This window comes from Neofelis nebulosa, chromosome 5, assembly GCF_028018385.1.
Source record: "Neofelis nebulosa isolate mNeoNeb1 chromosome 5, mNeoNeb1.pri, whole genome shotgun sequence".
NCBI classification, from domain to species: Eukaryota; Metazoa; Chordata; class Mammalia; order Carnivora; family Felidae; genus Neofelis; species Neofelis nebulosa.
The window spans coordinates 53,956,107-53,979,000 of record NC_080786.1 but is presented as its reverse complement, the minus strand read 5'-3'; the positions used below and the strand labels follow the sequence as shown (position 1 = coordinate 53,979,000).

The 22,894-nt window shown below is 40.7% G+C and overlaps 1 protein-coding gene across 8 annotated transcripts in view; it reads right to left on the bottom strand.

Annotated features, from left to right (window-relative positions):
- The window catches only part of SCHIP1 (schwannomin interacting protein 1), a 572,399-nt gene that overhangs the window by 20,654 nt on the left and 528,851 nt on the right, over nucleotides 1-22,894 (bottom strand). For 6 of the 8 annotated variants that reach the window (XM_058730338.1, XM_058730339.1, XM_058730341.1 and 3 more), the window contains one exon: nucleotides 7,604-7,722. In XM_058730338.1, the coding sequence (XP_058586321.1) occupies nucleotides 7,604-7,722 (119 nt within the window). Of the gene's footprint in view, nucleotides 1-7,599; nucleotides 7,723-20,305; nucleotides 20,650-22,894 lie in introns of those variants that run through there. The other 2 variants (XM_058730344.1, XM_058730346.1) reach the window with 2 other exon arrangements.

Genomic DNA, 22,894 nt, shown 5'->3' with positions numbered 1-22,894 from the left:
TGTCTGAAAAATGAAAGGTTTCCTAGAGGTCCATTACTAATGACCACTCTGTCTTCTGTTCTCATAGCAGCCAGGCCAGTTTGCATTCCTTTAATAATGCTGAGCTATATAAACTCAGAATCCAAAATATAATGATGATTCAAGATTAATGTGGTCAATGAAAAATATTTTATAGCAAAGTATAATACTAGTAGTAAGAGAAAAGGAATATTTTTTTCAAGAACATGACTACACTGAATATTTCTTAGAAACCTATTTCAAAAATATAGTAGGTAATTCACTTTCCTCATTTCCCTATAAGCCTTTGTAAAGCTTTCGCTGAAACATTTTCAAATAGGAAAAAATAACAAAGGTCATAAAGTCTCAGTTTGAAAAGGTTGATTATGTGTGGATTTTGAAGAAAGAAAAAAATGGCATTTCCTATATTTGCTACATTTTGGTATAAGTCAAATTTAATAATCTGAGTTATGAAGCAATATAAAAAATTCCTTTGCTGCAGTATTAGGCATGAAATGTCTTTATGGGATTACTGGAAGCCTAGCCTACATTTAACAGCTTGTCACTCTTTGAAAAAGTGCTCTGGGAGACAGCACCAATTAGAAAAATTCAGTGGGGCTGAAATGCAAAAGACAATCAAGAAGGACTTACACTTGCAGGAGCAGCTCAAACATGTCTTCCCAGAAGACCCTTCTGTTACTTCATGATTTTCCACACAAAGTGCATGAAGTTAATTCTTACAGGTAAATGCATGTTCTTTAAAATACATAAACAGAATTCTATTATTTTGCCAAAGGTCCCAAAACTGGGGTGGGTCTCGTCTTAAAAGTAGGCTCAGCACTTCAGAATGTATTGCTTTTGGCCAATTAATTTTAAGCCCTTGGCCTCATTTAAAATGGAGCCCTGAGCTCTTTGGAATCACCCAGTCGAAAAGATTTACCCGGTTCTGATTAGCTAATAATTCAACACATGTACTCTGGTGCATTTTGGAGCACCGTATTAGTGGGCTTGAAAGTTCTAACATCCTTCAAGTCCTTTTGTAAGTAAGAGGTGAGGTATTTCTAGCTCAGTGAAAAATTTCAGGGATTGTAATAGGTTAGAAAAACAGGGATGGGGAAGGTGGGTTATACAACTGCAACTGAACATTTCCTGAGGCTTTTCTCTTACATTTTGCTGACAAGGAGGGGATGATAGTCTTTGCAGACTTCCAATTTACAGGGAAAAAGTGGTATTTCTTAGAAACATTAAGTCTCATCATTAGCCATCGTCTTAAAAGGGTATCCAAAAAGTCATTGTGTTCTCACAGAGTATGATCTCATCCCAGAATGTGGAGATGAAAACATCTGAAAAAAAAAACCCAGGATATAAATAATATTCCTTATGGCAAGTCAACAAGTGTAGCTTGTTATGAGTGACTGTGAAGTACATATATGTTTAGATAGCTGTGTCTCCCACAGGGGTAGATGACTCAGTGATTTTTCCAAGCTTGCTCTGCCTGAAGAGTTTCAGGTGGGCTTTGGAGGCATGTAGGGAGTGATGGAGAGAGGCAGTGAAATGGAGGCTTGGTGAGGGGCACTGGAGCTAGGACATGCAGAGTGGCACTGAAGGGAAATGAGGAGGGGAGGCATTTTCTGGGCAGGGATATCCCAGACCCTCTTCTTCGGTTATCCAGAACCAAAGGAAGATGGCTTTGTTTTACACACGGGATTTCTGCACAGGATTTTATTTGAGAAGATACTTCAGCCATTAGAAATAATGAAAACCTGCATGATACTTCTAGTTCAACATGGCATTTTGAACATGGGCATTTGTCAACTTGTTCTTCTGAAATCCTAGTAAGATAATATTAAGAGAAGAAAGAAGGTACAAACCTCCTCGGACAAAGAAAGTGGAAAAGGAGATAATAGTGCACAAGAGAGTTTGAAAAAATGTTGGAAGATAAAATGAGGATGGGTGAGAGGTACTTGAGTTAACATTTCAATTTGCTGGGTGCTTGCACAGATGGCTGGTAGAGGAAGCCCATGCATTTATTTGCACTGCAGAGTCCAGACACGCTCAGGTCCACCTGAAGGTAGGGGAGTGGGGTAGGATTACACACAAAGAAAAACTGACTGAACAAACTGGAAGGACTATCAGACCCTCTGTTGGCCCCGTCTACCTGTGGCCTGGCAGAATGAGGAAGTTTACTGTCTTGCGAGGTTGAATCAGAGGAGCTCTGAAACATGGCACACTCAGACACAGCTAACATGTCATATGGAGCACCCTTCACTGACATCAAGGGAATTAAGTAACAGTCTACATGTTGAACCTTCAACCATTCCCCTGCTAGAGTCTTAAAATACTGGCAGCCAGGCTCAAAGCTCCTCAGGACAAGGTTGGAGAGTTCTCTGTGGCAACTTACAGACCATACTTTTATGTAGATGCCCCCTAATGAAATAGCTGCATTTTTATTTGACCTTTCTAAGGGGAAGTTCACCATTCTTTAATTCAACAAATATTCAGTAACTATATATTAGGCATTATTTAGGCAAGAGTTATGGTGGTAAACAAAACAGACAAAGACCTGCTCTCTTGGAGCCTATATAGACAAAGAATGGATTAAAATATATACACATATATACATACACACAATATATACATGTACGTATATTATATATATTATATGATATCAGGTAGTGATAAGGATCACAAAGAAAAACAAATCAGAGAAAGAGGATAAGCATGGTAAGAGGAGAGGAAACTGTCAGGGGAAGGTCTCTCTGAGGAAACAATATATGTCACCAAGCCCAACCAGAGAGCTTGCCCATAGCATTTAGCATTTTACACTGAATTGTTGACGGAGAGAAATCAAAACAAAATATAAACTCATAAAAAATCATGGACAATGTAGAAATCAGAAGAAAACATCTTAAACAATTTACCTAAAATTAATTATCTACAGTAAAATGAGGAAGTATCATTTCAAAAATTTTTGAAAAGTTAAACAAAATGGACAAAATCTTAGAAAAATACAACCCATCAGAACTGACTCAAGAAGAAGTAAGAAGCGTGTACAATCTTAAAATCCTCCAAAAAAGGAAGCAGTTAAAGCAAATACACAAAGTAAATAGCAGGCCCAGATGGTTATACAGGTGACAAACAGCATATTATGCAGACTTTTCTTAGACACTGCAAGAAGGAACAGTAGCCAACTTATTTTTAAGCCAGCACAGTCCTGATACAGAAGTGAGGAAAAAAATACTATAAGAGAAGAACACAGCAGACCCATGTCACTCAAGAATATAAATGTAATAATCCTAAATGAAACATTACACAAAAAATTCAATACTATCTGAAAAAAATCCAACAAATTTTGCTTTATACTAGGTATGCAAGGATTGTTCAATATTTTAAACTATACATGTAATTGATTAATATATTAACAGAGTAAATCATTTAATGACCTCAAGAGATGCAGAAAAAGCATGTGATAAAGTTAGATACCTATTCATGAAAAAAATTCTTTGTAAATTATGAATATAAGGAAACATAATTAACTCATAAAGAGAAACATTAAAGAAAACCTAAAATTTACATCACCCTAAGTGAGGAAACATTAGAAGTGTTCCATTTAATATGAGAAATGAGCTAAAGATTCTAACTACTACCATTTTTTTTAATGATTATTTTTGAGAGAGAGAGAGAAAGAGAAAGAGACACAGTGCAAGCATGGGAGGGGCAGAGAGAGAGGGAGACAGAATCTGAAACAGGTTCCAGGCTCTGAGCTGTCAGCACAGAGCCCGGTGTGGGGCTCGAACCCACGGACTGTGAGATCATGACCTGAGATAAAGTTGGATGCTTAACTGACTGAGCCAACCAGGTGCCCCTAACTACCACCATTTTTGATTCTCAATATATTACGGTCCTAACCCATACAATAAAAGAAAAAAAAAAACAGGAATGAGCAATGGAAAGCAATAAATGATAAACGAAGCTGCTCCTTTTGGATGATATTGTTTAAAAATCCAAAAGAATCTACAGACAACTTTATGATAAGTAACGGGAGGGCAGAAAAGTAATAGAAACAGTATAATGAAGTGGATGGATATAAGATTAGTATACAAAGTAAGCTGCATTTCTGTTCAGCAGCAAAACAATGAGAACTCATTATAAAAGAGAATTTAAAATATCAGAATGTCAAATATCTAGAAATAAATACTACGAAAGATGTATAACATCTCTACATGAAAAATTACAAAACCTTATCAAGAAATATTCAATAAGATCTAAATAAGGGAGAGAAAGGCCATGTTCATGGGTAGGGAGATTTAATATTCTAAAAATGCATTCTCGCCTGACGTGATCTATAGATTCAATGCAATTCTAGTCAAAATTCCAAGAGAGTATTTTGTTGAACTTGATTAGAGGATTTAAATTTATATGGAAGAATAAAAAGCAAGAAGAGTTAGCATATTTCTGAAGAAGAAGAAGAGGAAAGAGACTTGCCTGTCCAGATATTAGGACTTATTTTGAGGTTACAATAATTAAGACTTTATGGTATTGGTGCAGGGATAGAAACACTAATGAAACAGAATGTATTCCCATTAATGTATAGTATATACAGAAGTGGTCTGTCGTCTCAGTGAATAAAAGACAGATTTTTTTAATAAACAGGATGGAAAAAAATGGTCATGTAAATGGAAAGCGATGAAATTAGACATCTCCATAACCATATAAACTCCTGACTGATTACAGACTTTAAAAAAATCAACACTCTCAACTCTTGGAAGGAAATCTAGGTTAATGTCTTTTGAACCTTGGGGTAGATTTTTAATACAAGACACAGAAAACATGGACTATAAAAGTCTGATAAGAACGAACTCTGGTCATTAAAGACACAGTGAGGAAGCAAAAAGACAGGCCACAACCTGGGAAAAGATATTTGTAATACATACAATATATTAAGGATTAGTATCATGACTATAAAATGTTGATAAAATCAGTTTTATTTTTATTTTTTTTAATTTTTTTTAACGTTTATTTATTTTTGAGACAGAGAGAGACAGAGCATGAACGGGGGAGGGTCAGAGAGAGAGGGAGACACAGAATCTGAAACAGGCTCCAGGCTCTGAGCGGTCAGCACAGAGCCCGACGCGGGGCTCGAACTCACGGACCGCGAGATCATGACCTGAGCCGAAGTTGGATGCTTAACCGACTGAGCCACCCAAGCATCCCATAAAATCAGTTTTAAAAAGCATAATGAATCCAACAGAAATTGGACATAAGACCCAAACAGACATTTCACAGACGGGGAAACCAAGACGGCTAATAAACACAATGAAATACCATTTAATACCAATTCAATTAACAAAAATGTAAAAGAGATTGACAATATTGTGTTAGAAAGACTATGGATCCATAGGATCTCTGAAACATTGTTGGTCACAGTGTAACCACTTTGCAACCACTTTGGAGGACACCTTTGGCATTATCTTCTAGATATGAACATTCACGTGTTTTCCTAGTAATTCTGTTCTTAGGTAAACACCAAAGAGAAACTCTTGCACGTGGACAGCAGGAGACATGTACAAGAGTGTTTATAAGCAGCACTGTTTATAAGAGCAAACCTTTGAGACAAACTCAATGCCTATAATCAGAAGAGTGGCTGAGTAAACTGTAATATATTCACACAGTGGAATATAATATAGCAGTCAAAACCATGGCCTGGCAAGGGGAAAAATGGGGGCAATTTTCATTTCAAGACAAACACTAAAGTTTCTCAAGTAATCACAGTTTACTACATGGTTCAGTATAAATAATCTATGATCTTCATAATGTAAACAGTGAACTGTTATTTGACCCCAAATTATGAGACATTTATAAAGGGAGGATGGGGGGAATACACAGATTTGTCTGTGGGAGGGCTGTAAAGGACTTGAATCACAATTTTCTATACCTGGCAGTTGGTAGATGGTTGTTTAAAAGACTAAGAAAATAAGCATTTTACTTAGAGGTATACAGGTAAATTACCAAAAGAAACAGTCAAAGAGTTAAAAGTTATTGTTTCTGGAGAGTAGGACAAGATAGAGACAGATGGGACAGGTGACAGTTACTTTTATTTTGTGTTGTTATTATACACCTTGTATTTATTGTTAATTTAATTTATTGTTCATTTAACAATAAATTGTTAATTTAATTTTAAACAATTAAACAATTGTTAATTGTTTAATAATTAACAATCATTATTGTTAATTTGTGTGTATATAACTTTGATTTTTAAAAACAAAAACCTTCCATTTGGGCCAGATGAATATGACTTTGCTGAGCAGAGAGATGGGGTTTCTAGAAGCAAACTCTTTGGTGCTTTGGGGAATATTAGAGAAAAGCTATAAAAGATCTATACATATGGTCAAATCTCCTCATTTTACAAAAATGAAGAAACAGAGGCATGGTAGAATGGAATTTGTTAAAGTCTCAAAATGAGAAACTGACCAGGACTAATCCTCAGGTCTGCAGGTCCCTAAGCCAGGGTTCCTCCTGCCACATCCTTACTAGGAGGGGAAAGAGGTGCTTTCCGGCAAAGGGAAGGCTTACCTTCTGGCTCCGGAATGACACGGGAGAAAAGTGAGGGAACTCTAAGAGATCTGATAGGCACCCGGCTGAGGCTTAGAGGCTGTGACTGTGACTCTCGTCTCCATGTCTGAACCCAGAGCAGTGACTCCTACATGTGTGTATGTGGGAGTGTGTGTGTGCTTTCTGATTTTTGCTGATTCAGATGAGTCCCTAAGGATCAGACTGAAGTACAAGGCTTACTGAAAGCCAAATAGAATAGATTTAAGCAGACATTAAAGTGTCTAATTCTGGACATCAGAGGAAGGAGAGTGGAAATCTGTTGGTTGAATAAATGCATGAACGTTATCATGTGTCTCCCACACCAGGCTTAACATGGCAAATATAGCCAGTATTTATACAGGGAGCGATTCATACGCATATTAAAGTTTGGGAAGCTCTGGTCGACAGCCCTGTTTTCTAGGTACAATTAGAATTTTAATATATCCTAACTGGAATTAAAAGCTATGCAAATGACCAATGGTATCCTGAAATAAATTACAATAAATGAGCAATGATATCCTGAAATAAATTAAGATAAAGGAATAATGCCTGGAGGACAGGTTAAGCACTGCAATAAACATCAAACGATCAAAGTGGGAATTGTATTTCTCAGTTACCAGTGTTCACTGCCATCAAATGTTTCAGAGAGGGGGGTGATGCTGGATGCTTCAGGACTGCTTAATGGAAAATCTGGTGGTCTGCCACACTTCTCTAAGCAACCAGCCAGCTTGATTAAGAATGTGGCTTGATTCCCCCATCACAGAGAAAAATCAGAATTGTGTCTAGGACAAAAAATGAAATATAGAAATATGACCGCAAGTGGCTGGGCGAAAACTAAAAAGCAAAAAACAAACCCAACAGGTGGGGAGGGGTCTGTCTAGAATCCAAATAAAGGTAGTAGTATTATGGGGAAAAAAATACTCAAGGGTTTAAAAGGTATCTTTTATTAAACGTATAGTCGGATGACAAAATCCATTAGGTACATATCAGAAAATCAACTCAAAAGAACACTCACCGAGAGGAAAGGCTTGGCTTCCCACTTTTGCTACAGCTGGTATAAATTCCTGGGCCATCATCAAAGAAGCTTCCAAGTGCCAACTTCTGTCGGATAGATTCTCTCTCATTTTTCTGTGCCTAAAATTTCAGGAAAATAAAAAATGCTGATAAGTGGGCAGACACAGGACAACCATAGCCTAACTGCTAGGTTTCTTAGAACTGCAACCTTAGATGAAACATGAATAGGCCACAGCACAAGAGCGTTTGAATTATGAGGAGCTGAAATTAAACCAATCTTTCCTGGTTTCACCTCTGCAAGCAATTTCAGTTCTTCAGAGCCTTTCAGGATCACGGGTCTAGGAACTCACCACGCTGGTACAAAGTGATTCTCACCGGAACAGAACTAGATTATTTGGTGCTGTAATCCTTCTTCTTACCTGCTAGAGGAAAGTCGTGGAGGGCAAGCACTCTGTCCTAAATCAAATCACTTTTATCCCAAATGTGGCCTTTCCCCGGATCGTGTCTTCTCTTCTGTATATCGTCCCTTCGGCCCACTTTCTCTATTGCAAGAATATTAATTCATTCAGCCAATATGCACTGAGCCTCTATGAGATGGCAGGTGCTACGTTACAACACAGAACACAGCCCAGGATGGGTGATCGCAGCCCCTGCCTGCATCCGGCTTATAGTCTTGATGGGGACTACTGCTTCTGTTCGAGAGCTACCCTTATCTCTCCAGGTCCAGAACATGAGCAACCCTAACAAAGGGCCTGGAATAGCTGGAGGATTCTAACTGGGCCCATCTGTTTCGCGTTTTGAAGAGAAGTCAGGTTGGTGTGCATAGGAAAAGGATGTGGGAAACTACACTACTGTGATAATTTGGATATGTTTACAACACTTGGCTTCCCATAAAAGTCCCATAAAAACTCACCATGCTGAACTTTTAAACCCTTTAAACAACAGGGGAGAAGATTAGAAATGATTTCCTTAGTTAAAAATAAAACAACTACAAAAACAAACATAATGAGTTAGAAATCCTGGGGTGACAATGAGAACTTGGTTTTCTGTTCTGGGGCTGGCAGCAGGGCCGTCGGATGTTCTGAGCAGCAGGCTGACGACTCTGGTGAACCAATGATATTACCAAATGCAGCTCACGTGACTGAGTGTGGCTGTGGAAGGCAAGATGGCCCTTGAACCTCCCAATGAGAGGTTCTGGAGCCACATCTGCTGCCACTGGTACCCAGAAGTTACACGTGAAAGCTCTGAGCTGTCACCTGAGCATCACTTCGTCAGTGATGAAACGCACACCCTGTTGGAAGGGTGGGCTGAAAATTGGCCTCATTTCACCCCCAAGTGAAGGCAGGGTACTATCGGTCAAAGCTGTTCTAAAATGGTGGTTGCTAGCCACATGTGGCCATTCACATTTCGATTAAAAATTAATTAATTAGAAGTTCAACTCCTCAGTCACGCTAGCTGCATTTCAAGAGCTCCACCGTCACAGGTGGCTACTGGGCACAATATTAAACAGAGCAGAATAAAATATTTGATAGCACAGTGCTGGCTAAGATAGTGGTTCTCAATTGCCAGCCTTGACAGGCTGCATCAGAATTTCCTGCAGTCTTTAAAATACACACCCCAGGCTCCAGCATCAGATATTTACTTTAAATAGGTTTGCGAACTTCTAGTTCAAGGAAAGCTCATCTCTATTCTCCTTTTCTTTCACACTTAAACATTTTTCTTTAAAGTTTATTTATTTTGAGAGAGAAAGAGAGAGAGACAGAGAGAGAGAGAATCCCAAGCAGGCTCTGCACTGTCAGCGCAGAGTCCGATGCAGGGCTCAAAGGCTCAAACTCATGAACCATGAGATCATGGCCTGAGCCACAGTCGGACGTTTGACCAATTGTACTGCCTAGGCATGCACCCCTCTTTCACATTTTTTAATCCATGGAAACCATAGTGTTCTATCAAGTCTCACACTTAGTGATTATATCGGTATCTATTTATGCAGACAGCCCTCCATTCTGGCATGCACCAATGGAACCGTGTCATACTTAAGAGCCATAGTGCGTGTGTGTGTGCGATACAGCCACAAAGTGTAAGAGTGCTTTTATATAGTTACAGAGGTGATGCTGATATCACATTGTCTGCTGGGCTAACATAGAACGGATCCCCGCGAAAGTAACCATAAGGTTGTAAGGGGAAGCAAGAATGCTTTTAATTTGACTAAACGTTTGCAATTGTGCTGCCGGAAATTTTAATTAAAGCAACCTACCCTTCCGAATATGTGGGGCTGGCACTTGTGATGGTTCTGCCAAAACAGAACCATTTGATAGCATCTGACATCTTTATAAATTCGTTTCAAAATCCCAGCATCTGCCATGCAGATTTAGCACAGTGAACCTATTTCTTAATTCATGTAAAATACAAAAGAGATTTGCACCCAACAGTCTCTATAGTCAGAAAAGTGTTGCGTGAAATTGAGTATCCAAAAATAAAAGCAGCAGATAACATGAGTGTTAAAGACCGATGTTTAACAATACACTGGTGCCCAACATTAGCCTGGAAGAGGTTTTATTTGAAGAAAATACCTATCCCAGGTGTGAATGTGTGAACACACACTTGATTCCATGTATATCTTTCCTAATGTACTTGGTACACTACAGCTATCGATATTAGAGAAGGCCTTAAAATATTTCTATTTACATTAATTACAACCCTTTATACTTGGATATTGTGATGGACAGCTTGAAGAGGACTCTTTTGTAATACACAATCTCTCACCCCTCTCCCTTCTCTCTCTCTTTCTCTGGATCCCACTGAATAGACCAAAAAAAGTATAAATAATATAAACATCACCCATAAATCGAACACTTAGATACAGATCACAGCTAACATTTTGGGATTTTTGGGATAGTTCTTTTTAGTTTTTTATCTTATGTGTGTTTTTTTTTCCTTTTTATAAAATTGGGATCATATTGTTTATTCATTTTGAGAGTTTCCCTCATGCCATTTAAGATTCTTTAAAGATACAATTTTTAATGGCTGTATATCATTCTGTCCTATGGAGTTACCTTCTCTTGTTAGTCATTTGGGTTGTAGCCAATTAAAACTAACACAGAAGTCTGCATTTTTACATACATCTCTGCCCACATGTCTGATTCTTTCCTCAGGATAAGTTCCTGGAAGTGGAATTACCAGATCAGCTGAGTGTGAGCATTTGTTGAGGCTCCTGACACATTTTGTCACATTGCTGTGGAGAAAAGCTGTTCCAATTTACATGCCCAACAGCAACGTAAAAGGGTGTGGCATTCACTATATCCTGGCTAACACTGAGTACTTTCACTGAAAAAAAAAACAAAAAAAACTTCTGTTGGTTTTGATAGTCAAAAAGTGGTATTCTTTTTGTTGATTTCCTTGATTACCAGTGATATTAAATACTTAAATTTTTTTTAGTTACCATACTTGCTTTTCTCTGAATTACTTCTAGCTTTGCTTATTTTTCCATAAAGATCTGAGGAGTTTTGAAATTTTTATAGTAAGCATATCATTAGTCCTTTTGAGTTTAAATCTAAGTGTTATGTATTTACTTCAATCACTCCCTTTCTCTGAAATGTCGTTGACGGCTTTGTGCATGGAAAGCCCTTCCCAGGCTAGAGGTAAAGGATCTCACTGGACGTTAGAGGATTAAATGAGAACATTTATGGAAACTGCTAAGCAGCAGTGGTGGTGATGTAAATGTATGATAAATGGTAGCTATTATGGCTAATCCTCCTATAATTCCTGCTTTGAAGATGAGGAACTGGAGGGTGAAGGAAGGTTACCTTATTAGTAGATGGGAGAGCTAGGATTCAAGTCCATCTTTCTGGTGCCAGATCTTTCTGCTCTTCCACACTGATGAGTGAGGTGTCTGGGCAAATAATGGTGGCCACCATGTTTGGAGATATGATGTAGGACTGACAAGTTATGGATCTACTTCTTCCCTGAGATGGGGTGTCATGTGTTCTCAGAAAAGGAGAAAACACTTGACTGCAAAACATACACACCAAGGCCCAATCATAACTGCAGATACTTACAAACAAATACCTCTCATCAGAACCACTCTCCTTGACACCACTGCTTAATCTTCCTTCTGGAACAAATGCCATTCCTAACATTCCAAGTAACCATGATTCAACTGACTAGTAAAACAGTTTTTCTCTTAAAATTCAACAATTGGAACTATTTTCCTTTCAGTTGCCTGCAGGTGTAGAGTGAGTGAGTGAGTGAGTGAGTGTGTGTGTGTGTGTGTGTGTAGTTTCAAAGTTCTTTTGTTCTCCAAGGAATTATACCTGCAGGGCAATTATGTCCTCCAACCTCCTGAAGCTCAGATGTGGCTCAGGGTGAGGAACAGGGAAGTGTACAGGAAAAGGAAGAGGCTTACTCAAAACTACACTGTTTGGCTGGGCTTGTGGCACGTGGAGTCACGTCCACTCCTAAAATGGCCTTGGGAAATACCCTCTTAAAACAAAAGTAAAACATCAAAAATTGATAACTCTTTGCAAAAAGCAAACGGGCAACTGAGGAATAGTGGCTCATCGCTGTAAGACAGAAAGCCTATTCAAGACCAAGAGGAGAGTAAAAATGTGCTTAGAAAATCACCATTGTCCAGCCACAGGCAGTTAGTTTTTGTCCTCGCCTGTCGCTGGATTCCCTATTGCCACCCCCTGTGCCCAGGCAGATAAGACTCACAATGGCTCTTGAGGATACCATGTGAGCCACGATCTCAGAATACAGACCACTGGGCATTTTCAGAACCCACATGCTGATGCTCAGCCTTTCCCCCTGTACCACTGTTCTGCTGCAATTCCCCAAGCTTGACAAGAACAAAGACAGGTGTTTGGTAAAAGAAATAAAAACCAAAATGTTCTGCTTGAGTAGATACTGTCCATCTCCAAATCTGGTATGTCCCAAAGTCCTTTCCATACTTTCTTCAGGATGAGGCGGGACCTGTCCTTTACACGCTGATACCATTCCCAAGTCCCCTCCTCTGGCCCTGCCTTCACCCCTCTGGCCCAGAAGCATCGTGATGTCTCTGGTCTCTGAAGCAGGGGCCACCTAATCTTTCACGTGCTAACTTGCACATGAATTTATAAACGGAAGACGGGGTATCTTCTGCATTTCTAAAATTTGTTTGACACACCGTATTTTTGTGGGGTTAGCTGTGGGGTCACCAGGCCTCTCAGGAACACACTCTGGGAAATAACATCTTAAACCTAAATCCAGCTGGTACTCAGGACACTGCAAACAGCTGCTTCCTTCTGACTCCTGCACAGATGATGAAACCCACGTAGCCGGAAAGGGCCTGTCTGATTAAAAGGAAGGAGTTCCTTAAACTCCCCAAAGGAGGAAGAGATTTAAAGAAGTTTGGTCTAGAAAACCAGAGGACCCGATTGATGTGAATGGCACAGCAGTCTGGGGGGATAACGGCAGATGTGATCTTGGAGGCCAGGATTCCCTTGTAGGAATGGGGAGTTTTCCCCCAAGTTCCCTGTCTTCCATCTTTTCCCTGGATTGATCTTCCCCTCCTGCCCAGTTCCATTTGTTTTTTGCTTTTGCTTGTTCACCATGGGCACAGAAATAACTTTTTATTATTGGATGTTCTTGTTACTGGTTTTAGTAATGCTAAGCGTCTCAGTACTCAATTCATTTCTAATCCTGGAAGATACCACTTCTGGCATCCTCCTTCCTGTCCTGCTAAATTGCTACCTGGTTACTGCTTTTCATATGTCAGGGTGTATATGGATCACTGCTGAGGAAAAACTTCCTAAGGACTGGGGGCTGCATTATCCCAGAAGCCGATGATGACCCTGGTCCCCCGTATGGCCCATAAAGAAACTCAGGATGCCAGGAGGTCGCTGCACCACTCGTATGCCAAGCGGAAAACTGCACGGGAAGGCACACGTACAAAGTGGCCCTCTCTCTGTCACAAATTTCTTTAAACTGGTAGTTCTCAAACTTGATTACGCATGAGAATCACTGGAGGGCTTGTAAAAACATAGACTTATTTTTCTCATTCAGAAAGTCTGGGGTGCGGCTGAGAAAATGCATTTTTTAACGAGTTCCCAGATGTTGCTGATGCTGCTGGTGCAGAGACTTGGAGAACCATGGCTTTAAGCAATTGAACAGACCAAGTAGTGAGACGGAACACAGAGTCGGTTCTCCTCTACGGGAGCACAAATCTGTTCCATGTGGAATGTCCAGGCTCTGGACCCAGGTGGATTTCATCATCTGTGGACGCCTGGCCTTGCCAAGGCCTGGCTGGGATGCCTGTTTTGAAGCAATTAATGAACCCCTTGCTTCAGTGCAATCTATTGCCTAGTGATGTCGGCATCATCCCCATTAGCATCATTCACCAGGGAATGCAGCTGGGATTCTGGAGCTCCCTGTGGAAAAGCACTTTTCCTATAGGAAAATAGTAGTCACTCTTGTTTCTCTCCTCAGCTTGTAAGGAAGGCAGCTTTACTCTAACATTTATAGGCAGCATTCCAGGGCGGAGGAGTCTGACGCTTTTAAACACTGGGAACCAGAAGTACAGAACTCATTTGTTCATTAGGCAAATTGTATTAATTTTCTTGAAAACAAAATAATCCAAAGGAAAACCCACATATGTGGATACTAATTATTTTCTTTCTGAAACAACCGTGGGTTTGCCACAAGATCAAAATATGAAAACATCATTCTATAAGAAAATAAAATGTACTCTTTTGAATGTCAAGTTCATAAGTACTTGCAATATGCAGGGTTTTTTTTTTTTCTTTCAAGTTTTTGCATCTTATTTTATCCTCTGGGAAGAGCTTTTCAATTATTGGTGGAAACAGAAGTTAAATAACCTAGTATTTTTCCATTGTATCACTGAATGGATACTCTCTGGACATTTTCTTTTCAGTTTGTACTTCTGATGATTTCCATTTCAGACACTTACCTAATCAATCCAGAAAGATTTCCTGAAATGCTGTTGAAATCTCATCTTTGCATCCTTGCACTGAGCTGCCTAAACAAGTCCTCTGGACTAGATGTCAGGCCAGGCTGTTGGTGTTCAGCTTGCTGGGTTCAGCTGTTGCCTGGGTTCAGCTTGCATAGCATCAATACTCATGAGAAAGTTGTCCTTGGATACCTAATGTCCAGGACGGGAACCCAAGGAGAAGGACACCTATTTTACTTGAGAACTGCCCGACATGAAAAGTGTTGGGATGCCAGTCCAGAGGAGAGAGATGTTTGTTTACAATTAGCCAACCGCGAGGATGGTTTTGCCTAGTGACTGCACTGTTTCTCATGCTACAGGGAGACAATATAAGCAGAAGAAGGCGGACACAAGTGCTGTTGTGCAGAGTCCCTAACACTTGAATACTCTTAATTGTTAAGGACCAGGGAGCAAAGGTATCTAACAGTCAGTGGGTTGAAGTTTAGTAGCCAGTAACTGGCTGAATGGGAGCTCTGGAGAAGGTAAAGGAGCCCCAGGTGCAATCCACAAAGATAACAAAGCAGTGGAAGTGTTTCAACATTAGACCCTGCGGGGATACAGTTGGAAACGAAAGTTTTCCTCCCCTATGGGCGGTATATCCAAAACAGGAACTTCTGGGAGCATCTTATCTTGAGCTCCTTCTGGTTCTCACAGGATTGGCTACAGAGAGTACTTTTTTAACACAGGGGCAGTGTTGTCTGGGAACTCTTTCTAACAGGTGACATTTTAGAAGTCTGTAAAACCACCACTGTCATTCGGTATCACAGTGAGAACGCAACAGTTCAAAACACCTACTGCATGGTTATGAAATAGCCCAACCTCAATCAACTGCCAGGAAGCTGATGTCCTCAATTTCCCATGTCAGGGTGGACTTAGGATCTGGGAGACCTGAACACAGGAATGAGAAGAAAGGAGGCAGGGAGTTCAGGTGATTTGGGGTCAAGAAGACCCAAGGTAACATTTTGACTCGGATATTTACTAGTGCAACTTATAGAAATTCTTTAAGCCTCGGTTTCTTTTTTCTGAGAAAAGGGATAATAATACCTATCTTATAGGTTGTTTTAAGGATTAAATGAAGTACTGTACATAAAGGATCCGGCACAGAGCCTAGCCCAGAGGAGAACTTATTAAACAGTAGCTGTTGTGAACACTAAAGGGAGGGGTTGGGCAAGCTGATGAGAAGAATGGAGAAAGGGATAAAAGCCAGCAATGTCCAGAACAGGCAAATCTATAAAGACAGAAAGTAGCTTAATGGTTGTGGGGGGAGTGGAGGACTGGGAGTAACTGCTAATGAGTACAGGGCTTCTTTGGGGGGGGGTGATGAAAATGTTCTGGAATTAGCAGTGGTCTGCATAACCTTATACATATACTAGAAACCATCAAAATGTACCCTAGGACATGGCGAATTTTGTGCTATATGAATTATATCTCATCCATGTTAAAGAATCATATCTCAAAAAAATAAACTACACCCACAAAGGTAACTCACATACGATAAATCTGGAAAATCTAGTTACCTGAAACAACCCACTCCCCGACCGGGCTGGCTAGCCGAGGTGTGCCAACAGGGCGATAGGGTGGAAAGAACCCTGAACCAGAAGCCAAGAGGCTTCGTATTTATAGCATCTAAGACCAACCAGGCCAATTCCTCCCATGAAAGAAAAGGAGACTCTGGCCCAGAAAGCTGAAAAGATTGTCCCCAGGTGGCCGAGGTGGGGCTAGGCTCCAGGGTTCAGTAACTCAACAGAGTTCTTCAAGCGCATTCAGCCCTTACAGGCAGGAAGACGTGAGGGTTAATGGAGGTCGACGGCTGCTTTTCCTCAGTAATTGTGTGGGGAGGGCAGAGCTCTTGTCTGGAATGGCAGCTGGCATTCTGTGTTCCTGTTTATTGCAGTTTATCTCAAGCAGTCATTTCCATTCACCTTTTAAAAAAAACATGAGGCGCAGCTGTGGCCTCACTTTAAATATTGTTCCTTCCAGCCTTTTAATTTTTTCACGGGCTCCTCCCTAATCTTTCACCATAATTGGATGCACAACACCAGAGACAGCACCTCGGAAAAAAAAAGCAAGCAAGCTGGCTTCCCCAGCCTCTGACCACACACGGCCCTGTCGGCGGCTCCTTCTACAAGGAGTAGCCTGGGAACAGACCAGCGTGTTTGCTCTGCTCTGGGACAGAGTGGCAGCCAGTCTTCTAGGTTAAATCTTCTCGATTTCCTTTCTCTGTCTCCTTCAGTGTAAGCTGGATCTTTCCCGGGGTCTGAGACGGCACGGGCTGCACGCTTCCCAGGTCCACACTGGATCTGAACATTCTTCCAGGCAGCATCAGTCCCATGTCAGCTTATTTGTTCGTGTACCTCCCCACGTGGACTGTCAGCTCCTGGAGGCAAAGCCCAGCATCCCTTCTGTGATCCTGGCTCCCCACGCAATGCCAGGAACAGACGGGGACTCTTCTGAGTGACGGTGGAGGGACCAGGATGTAGATCCCATGCTGTGCGTCACTGTGGTCCTGAGGAAAATCAGCTGTGGGTCTTTGCCAGGAGGTCAGAGGTTGCTCAGAGCATGGCAGGGCAACAATGGACTGAGCATACACACCTGAGATTCTACCACCGTGCAGACTTTCGTTCCAATATACCAAGATGTGTTTTCTGTCGAGGACAGTTTCACTACTATACTGAATAAGCCAGAGGTCCTTAATGAAACACCTTTCTTACAATCAGGACCTTCCCCAAGGAATAGGAACAGATGTGTGCTCTCTTCCTTCCTTTGCCAAGGTGGAATCTAATTTTAGTATCGGAAAGTGACCTTTCCCCCTGAAGGCTGTTTGCCTGACTTTAAAACACCCTTGTAAAATAATCCGTATACACATGTGGCATTTATTAGTGTGACTGGTATAGGAAATTCTCTTGGACCTAGGCAGGGGTATACCAATTTTCCAATTGTTTTTGACAACTGACCTCAAAGTGACAGGCAGTGAAAGAAGAAATTTTTAAAAGTTTTATACTTATAAACATTCTATTTAAAAAATATGTATTTGTGTACAGGTCTTATACATACAAAATATGTATTTATAGTAGTATATATGTATAACTTATGAATAAAATAGATACATAGTAGAGGTATGGACTCAATCATTTTACTGATGGATCCAAGGTCTAAAAAGCCTACAGACCGCTGCTTTATGGCATCTAATTTAATCTTCTATTTAGTCAACCAAATAGCAAAAATAATAGAAAAATGTAGAAAAGGAAGATTTGAATTAGGAAAAGTGATTTTTATATGAGGGAACTGTTGTCCTATCCCGTATTTGTTTATTTGGAGAGAGAGCAAGAGCAAGCAATCATGAGTGAGGGAGGGGCAGAGAGAGGGAGAGAGAGAGAATTTTAAACAGGCTCCTTGCTGTCAGCACTGAGCCTGATGTGGGGCTCAAACTCACAAACTGTGAGATCATGACCTGAGCCAAAACCAGGAGTTAGATGCTTAATCAACTGAGCCACCCAGGCGCCCAATCCTATTCTTTATATATATATTAAAAAAAATAATGTTTATTTATCTTTGAGACAGAGAGAGAGAGAGAGAGAGAGCATGCACACAAGTGGGGGAGGGGCAGAGAGAGAGGGAGACACAGAATCCGAAGCAGGCTCCAGGCTCTGAGCTGTCAGCACAGAGCACAGAGTGGGGCCTGAACTCACAAACTACGAGATCATGACCTGAGCTGAAGTCAGATACACTTAACTGACTAAGCTACCCAGGCGTCCCAATCCTAGTCTTTATATTTTAAAGAAAGCATATGCTGCCCTGCTTCACTAGAATCTCTTGATGAAATGATCAATAGTGGGTTTTTTTTTTTTTAGCATAATGAAGTCTTCAGAGTAACCAATATGTACATTAATTTGAAAGCCCTTTGCTTGAGAAAAGTAGTTAAAAAGCTGAAATCACAAGGGAATTACTCTCGTGTTTGGGGTCCAGAAAAATATACATTGCTCTCTGTGTATCCTACACATCTAAAAGTTTCATCTAGCAGTCTTTTGTATTAACCTTTCAGATACTATTTTTTTTTTAATCCCATGTGGCATTCTACTGCCTTAGTTAGATAACAAATTACACAATGCAACTCTGTCTTGTTGTTGATGATGTTTTAAAGCTACTTGAGCCTCACATGTTTGTCATTTTAGTCAGTGCTGTATCAGGTTGCAGGCATATCATCGCTTGCTTATTCCAGGCATGCGGGCTCTCTCAGTTGTTTCTAAGGAGGAAAAAACTACAGTGGTCATCACTCTGTTGTTACTACAATAGTCACGGTATGTCTTTCATTTTTCCTAAGTGCAAACTGACCTACACTTTTCTACCGGAGAAATGGTCTGACTGTGACCAGTCCTCTGACACTGAAAACAGAGGAGATACGAGAAATGTGCACTTATCTTCGGGGCTGTGTAAGTGACCGACTCTGGTTGCTGAGTATCCTACACCTCTTTTGCACACCCATGTCTGGCAGGAAGGGATAGTGGAGAGATGTTTGAGTTTCAGTGTTCTGAACACTTATCACCTTGGGCACTCACTCCCTTCTTGGGGAAGGCGAAGGGAGAAAAATGCTGGGGGCAACATGACAGGTCATTGAAACCTCTTTTACATATTTAAGTTTTAGGTTCCAGAGAATGGAGCATAAACTATCGTGACCTGCTCTAAGAAGTAAAGTACATACTTAAAACACCCCCTGACACGCATACCACAATTTTGTGTATCAGATATAAAATGCCATATTGCACATTATTACACTTAAGGAAGTATCATGAGAGAACTTTCTGTATCTTAGAAAGTTATATCTATATAACTATATATATCTATATAACTTAGAAAGTTATATCTATATCTATATCTCTGGGGGAAGAAAAGTTAATGGCACATTTGATCAAATTAAAGATTGAGCAGCAAGTTTTGCTGTTCTAGGAGGCTATACTAATATTTACCTCTGAAGGAAAAGAGGTCTTACTTTCCAGATCCACAATGGAAGGACCCTAATTCTTCATACTGTGCTGTGTCGTGACCCTACACTTGACTTGTGGACAATAATGAGGGGGAAGGACATACTATGTGTTCAGCCTTCTGTGGACAGACAAGCATATACTTGTAGTTTAATTTCATGACCTCACCCATATAACTAAAGCTATTTTTACTTAGGCCTGTTATTACCAGACAATTGCCAGATAAAACATTCCAAAAATATATTTACTGCCTTTCAAAACAAAAGGTTAGCAAAGTATTAGCGGATACTATATGAATTTTTCAAAACCCCACGCTTCTCTTAGTAAAACTATATTTTTCATTGTTAAAAAAGTCAAACTTAGAAAGATAGGTTAAACATTCTAGTAATTATTTACTGCAAGTAAACTATCAACATACATCAAAAATTTTAAAAGTGATTCTTTTACATAAATAAGACGACCTAGCAACTAAATGCATGATAGAATTTTTTCAACTTCAGAATAACATGTGCATTCCAGTTACTGTTTATGAATTAATGAATATTAATGAACACAAGCTGGGAAAGGCAGAAAGAAGCACCCTCCCAATGTCATGCATCCACTTCTGTGCATTTAGCTTTCCTGAATATATTACGGCAATGGCCACTGAATGTGGAATTTGGCCACTCCTCAAGGGTGATCTTTCTCCCAGTTAGAAAAATGGTCTGATTGTTTACAAACAAAAGAGCTCTCCCCCCCTTACCTTTTTATAATTCCCCTCCATATCCAATGGGGATTCTTGACTGATGATGTCATCCACTCCATCACTGTCCAAATTCATCCTTTAACTCTTTAGAATTTCACTTAAGAAATAACCTCCCATGAATTCTGATAGGCTGATGTGCCAATTGCCCAGTACCCTGGTTACTGCTCATGCTGACATGGAGGGCCAGCTAAGAGTCTGCGCTTGGCTGTGCGTGTCCTTGCCCCTGCTCTGTCCCAGAGACACCGCCCTGCCGGCCTCCCTGGTCTGTCCTGAGCTCTGGCACAGGGGCAGCTGCTATTTCTGAGGCTCACTCTGCCTTGACACTCAGCTTGTGGAGTGCCCAGCCTTCCCCACCGTTCACTGTCACCTTCCCCTGAATGATCCCGCCCGGATTCCTCTCCACAGCACGATGCTTACTCCCAATCAAGGAAAAGCTGCTTCAATTCCCCAACTCCCCAGTTCAGGGCTGAGTGTGGACGGCAGCCCTGAGAGGAACCAGCAACCTTATTCTGAACCAGGGTAGTGTGTGGGATAAAAATAGATGCAAAAACCCCAGACTCCCAGACTTCAGTAGTGAGTTAAAAGCCGGGTATCCTGTGACAAAATGAAAACAGTATAATTTAAAGGCTAACCTGTAGGACAGATGTTTGCTTCCCACCCCCACCACCCCCCTTTTTCCTATAGCCAATCATTTCTTAAAATCAGATATAAAAATCTCATCTTCCGGTAGTAGCCCCAGCACAAGGATAAAATTTATTTCCAACTCAGAGAAGGACCCCTCTGCCTCAAAATCAGCGCTTTGTTCTATCAATGTAGGCAAGAGAAAAAGATCCATCAACTTTTCTTTAAAATACAGCCAGGGGCGGGCTTTTTTCACAAAAGAGAACGTTCCTTTCTGCTGCTCTCTTTACCCTTCTCCCATGGCTTTTGGTTTTTAACTGGCTTTACGCACAGAGATGGAAAAGGCCCACAGCTGGAGGATGTTTTGCTGCAAGAAGAGGACAAACGGAAGTGCACACACAAGCACATACTCATCATTATCCAATTACTACTACCATAAACTAAAAATATACCCACTATTCAAAAAAAAAAAAAAAAAAAAAAAAAAAAAAAAAAAGGTTACTGTTTGCAGGAGAAAGGGGCCAAAGAAAAATTCAAAGGCCCAGCCTCCATTTAACAGACGATCTCACACTCTGACATGCTTGGACAGAAAGCAGCAACTGTCCTACTCAATACATTTTCCAATATGAATTCCTGACCAACCCCAGTGCTGTTAACAACAAAGTTCTAAAGCAAAAATGCCATGCAACATAAACCTTCACATGCTCACTCTGAGTTGTCTATTTCTCTCCACAAGTTAAAAAAAAAATCAATTTGTGGAAGACTCGTGGCATAAACCTGTCTTAATGTAATTTACTGGAGCCCTATGCCTATACGGCAAACACCTTCCTGTGCAGTCCCTGATTCAAATCCAAATCCTGCCTTTATTTCCCCCTCATCTCCCTGACCCAGTTCCCGAGAGCACGACTTGCACATTTGCTGGACAGTATGATGACAAGTTGTATCTCATGAGCCACACCTGCATTTGGGCAGAGCTTCTCCCCAGTCGAGATCTACCCTGTCTTACTCTCCTCCAGACCCCAGGACCCTCCTTCTGGACAAGGGTCCCACTATGTGCATACAAGAAACTCAGAACACCTTCCAGGCCTGGGAGGCAATGCTGGCCACCAAGTGCAGCCCCACTGTGGGTGTTCCCAACATTGCAGATTTCTCCAAACCTGTGGCTCTGGGTAAAAATGCTCTACTTTCAAAGACCCTGGGTAGATTAAATCCTGCCAAAGGAGATTAAAGTGAAGGAAGCATGCATGCATCTTATTATATGACAGGTATTAACATAGTAACAATAGCTGTCCTTTGTGGAGGGGTTGCTATGTGCCAGGCACTTTACACGTGTCTCTTACATATGTCTTTAATCCTCACAGTAAACCTCTGGAGTAGATATTATTATCAACTGCGTTTTATACCTGAGTGAGGTTAGGTATCTTGTCCAAGGCGTGACGGCTTGCCAATGGCCCAGGCCACAATTGAAACCTGGGCCCTCCACTTCTAAATGGGTGTGCTATACCACATTCTACTGGCTGCCTCAGTAAGAAACAACTGCACACAAGAAAATAGTCAGGCACAGCTTTTAAAAATTAGGGTTTAATACTGAGGATTCTGGTTGCACTCATAATATCACGTACTGAAACGTTTTCTAAATCGCATATCTGAACACCCCACATGGTGTTCCCCTGATAATGAGACTTTCAAGAAATAAAATAAAAGCTCCCTCACTGATGGTCATGCCCTAACGTGCTGTATGGCGACTTTTCCTTTCTAGTTTACCATGGTGTTTTTAGTGCTACTGTGACTTCTTTCCAACAGCTGTTACGGTTTCAAGCCTTTTTCTAAGGGGGCGGGGATTTCTGTTTATTCATCTTGTTTTCCCCACAGCATCTAGACAACCCCTTACATATGTTAAGTGGACAGTGAAAGGCTGCTGAATAAATACATGAAGAGAGGAGAAATGTATGTATTACTTAAAAT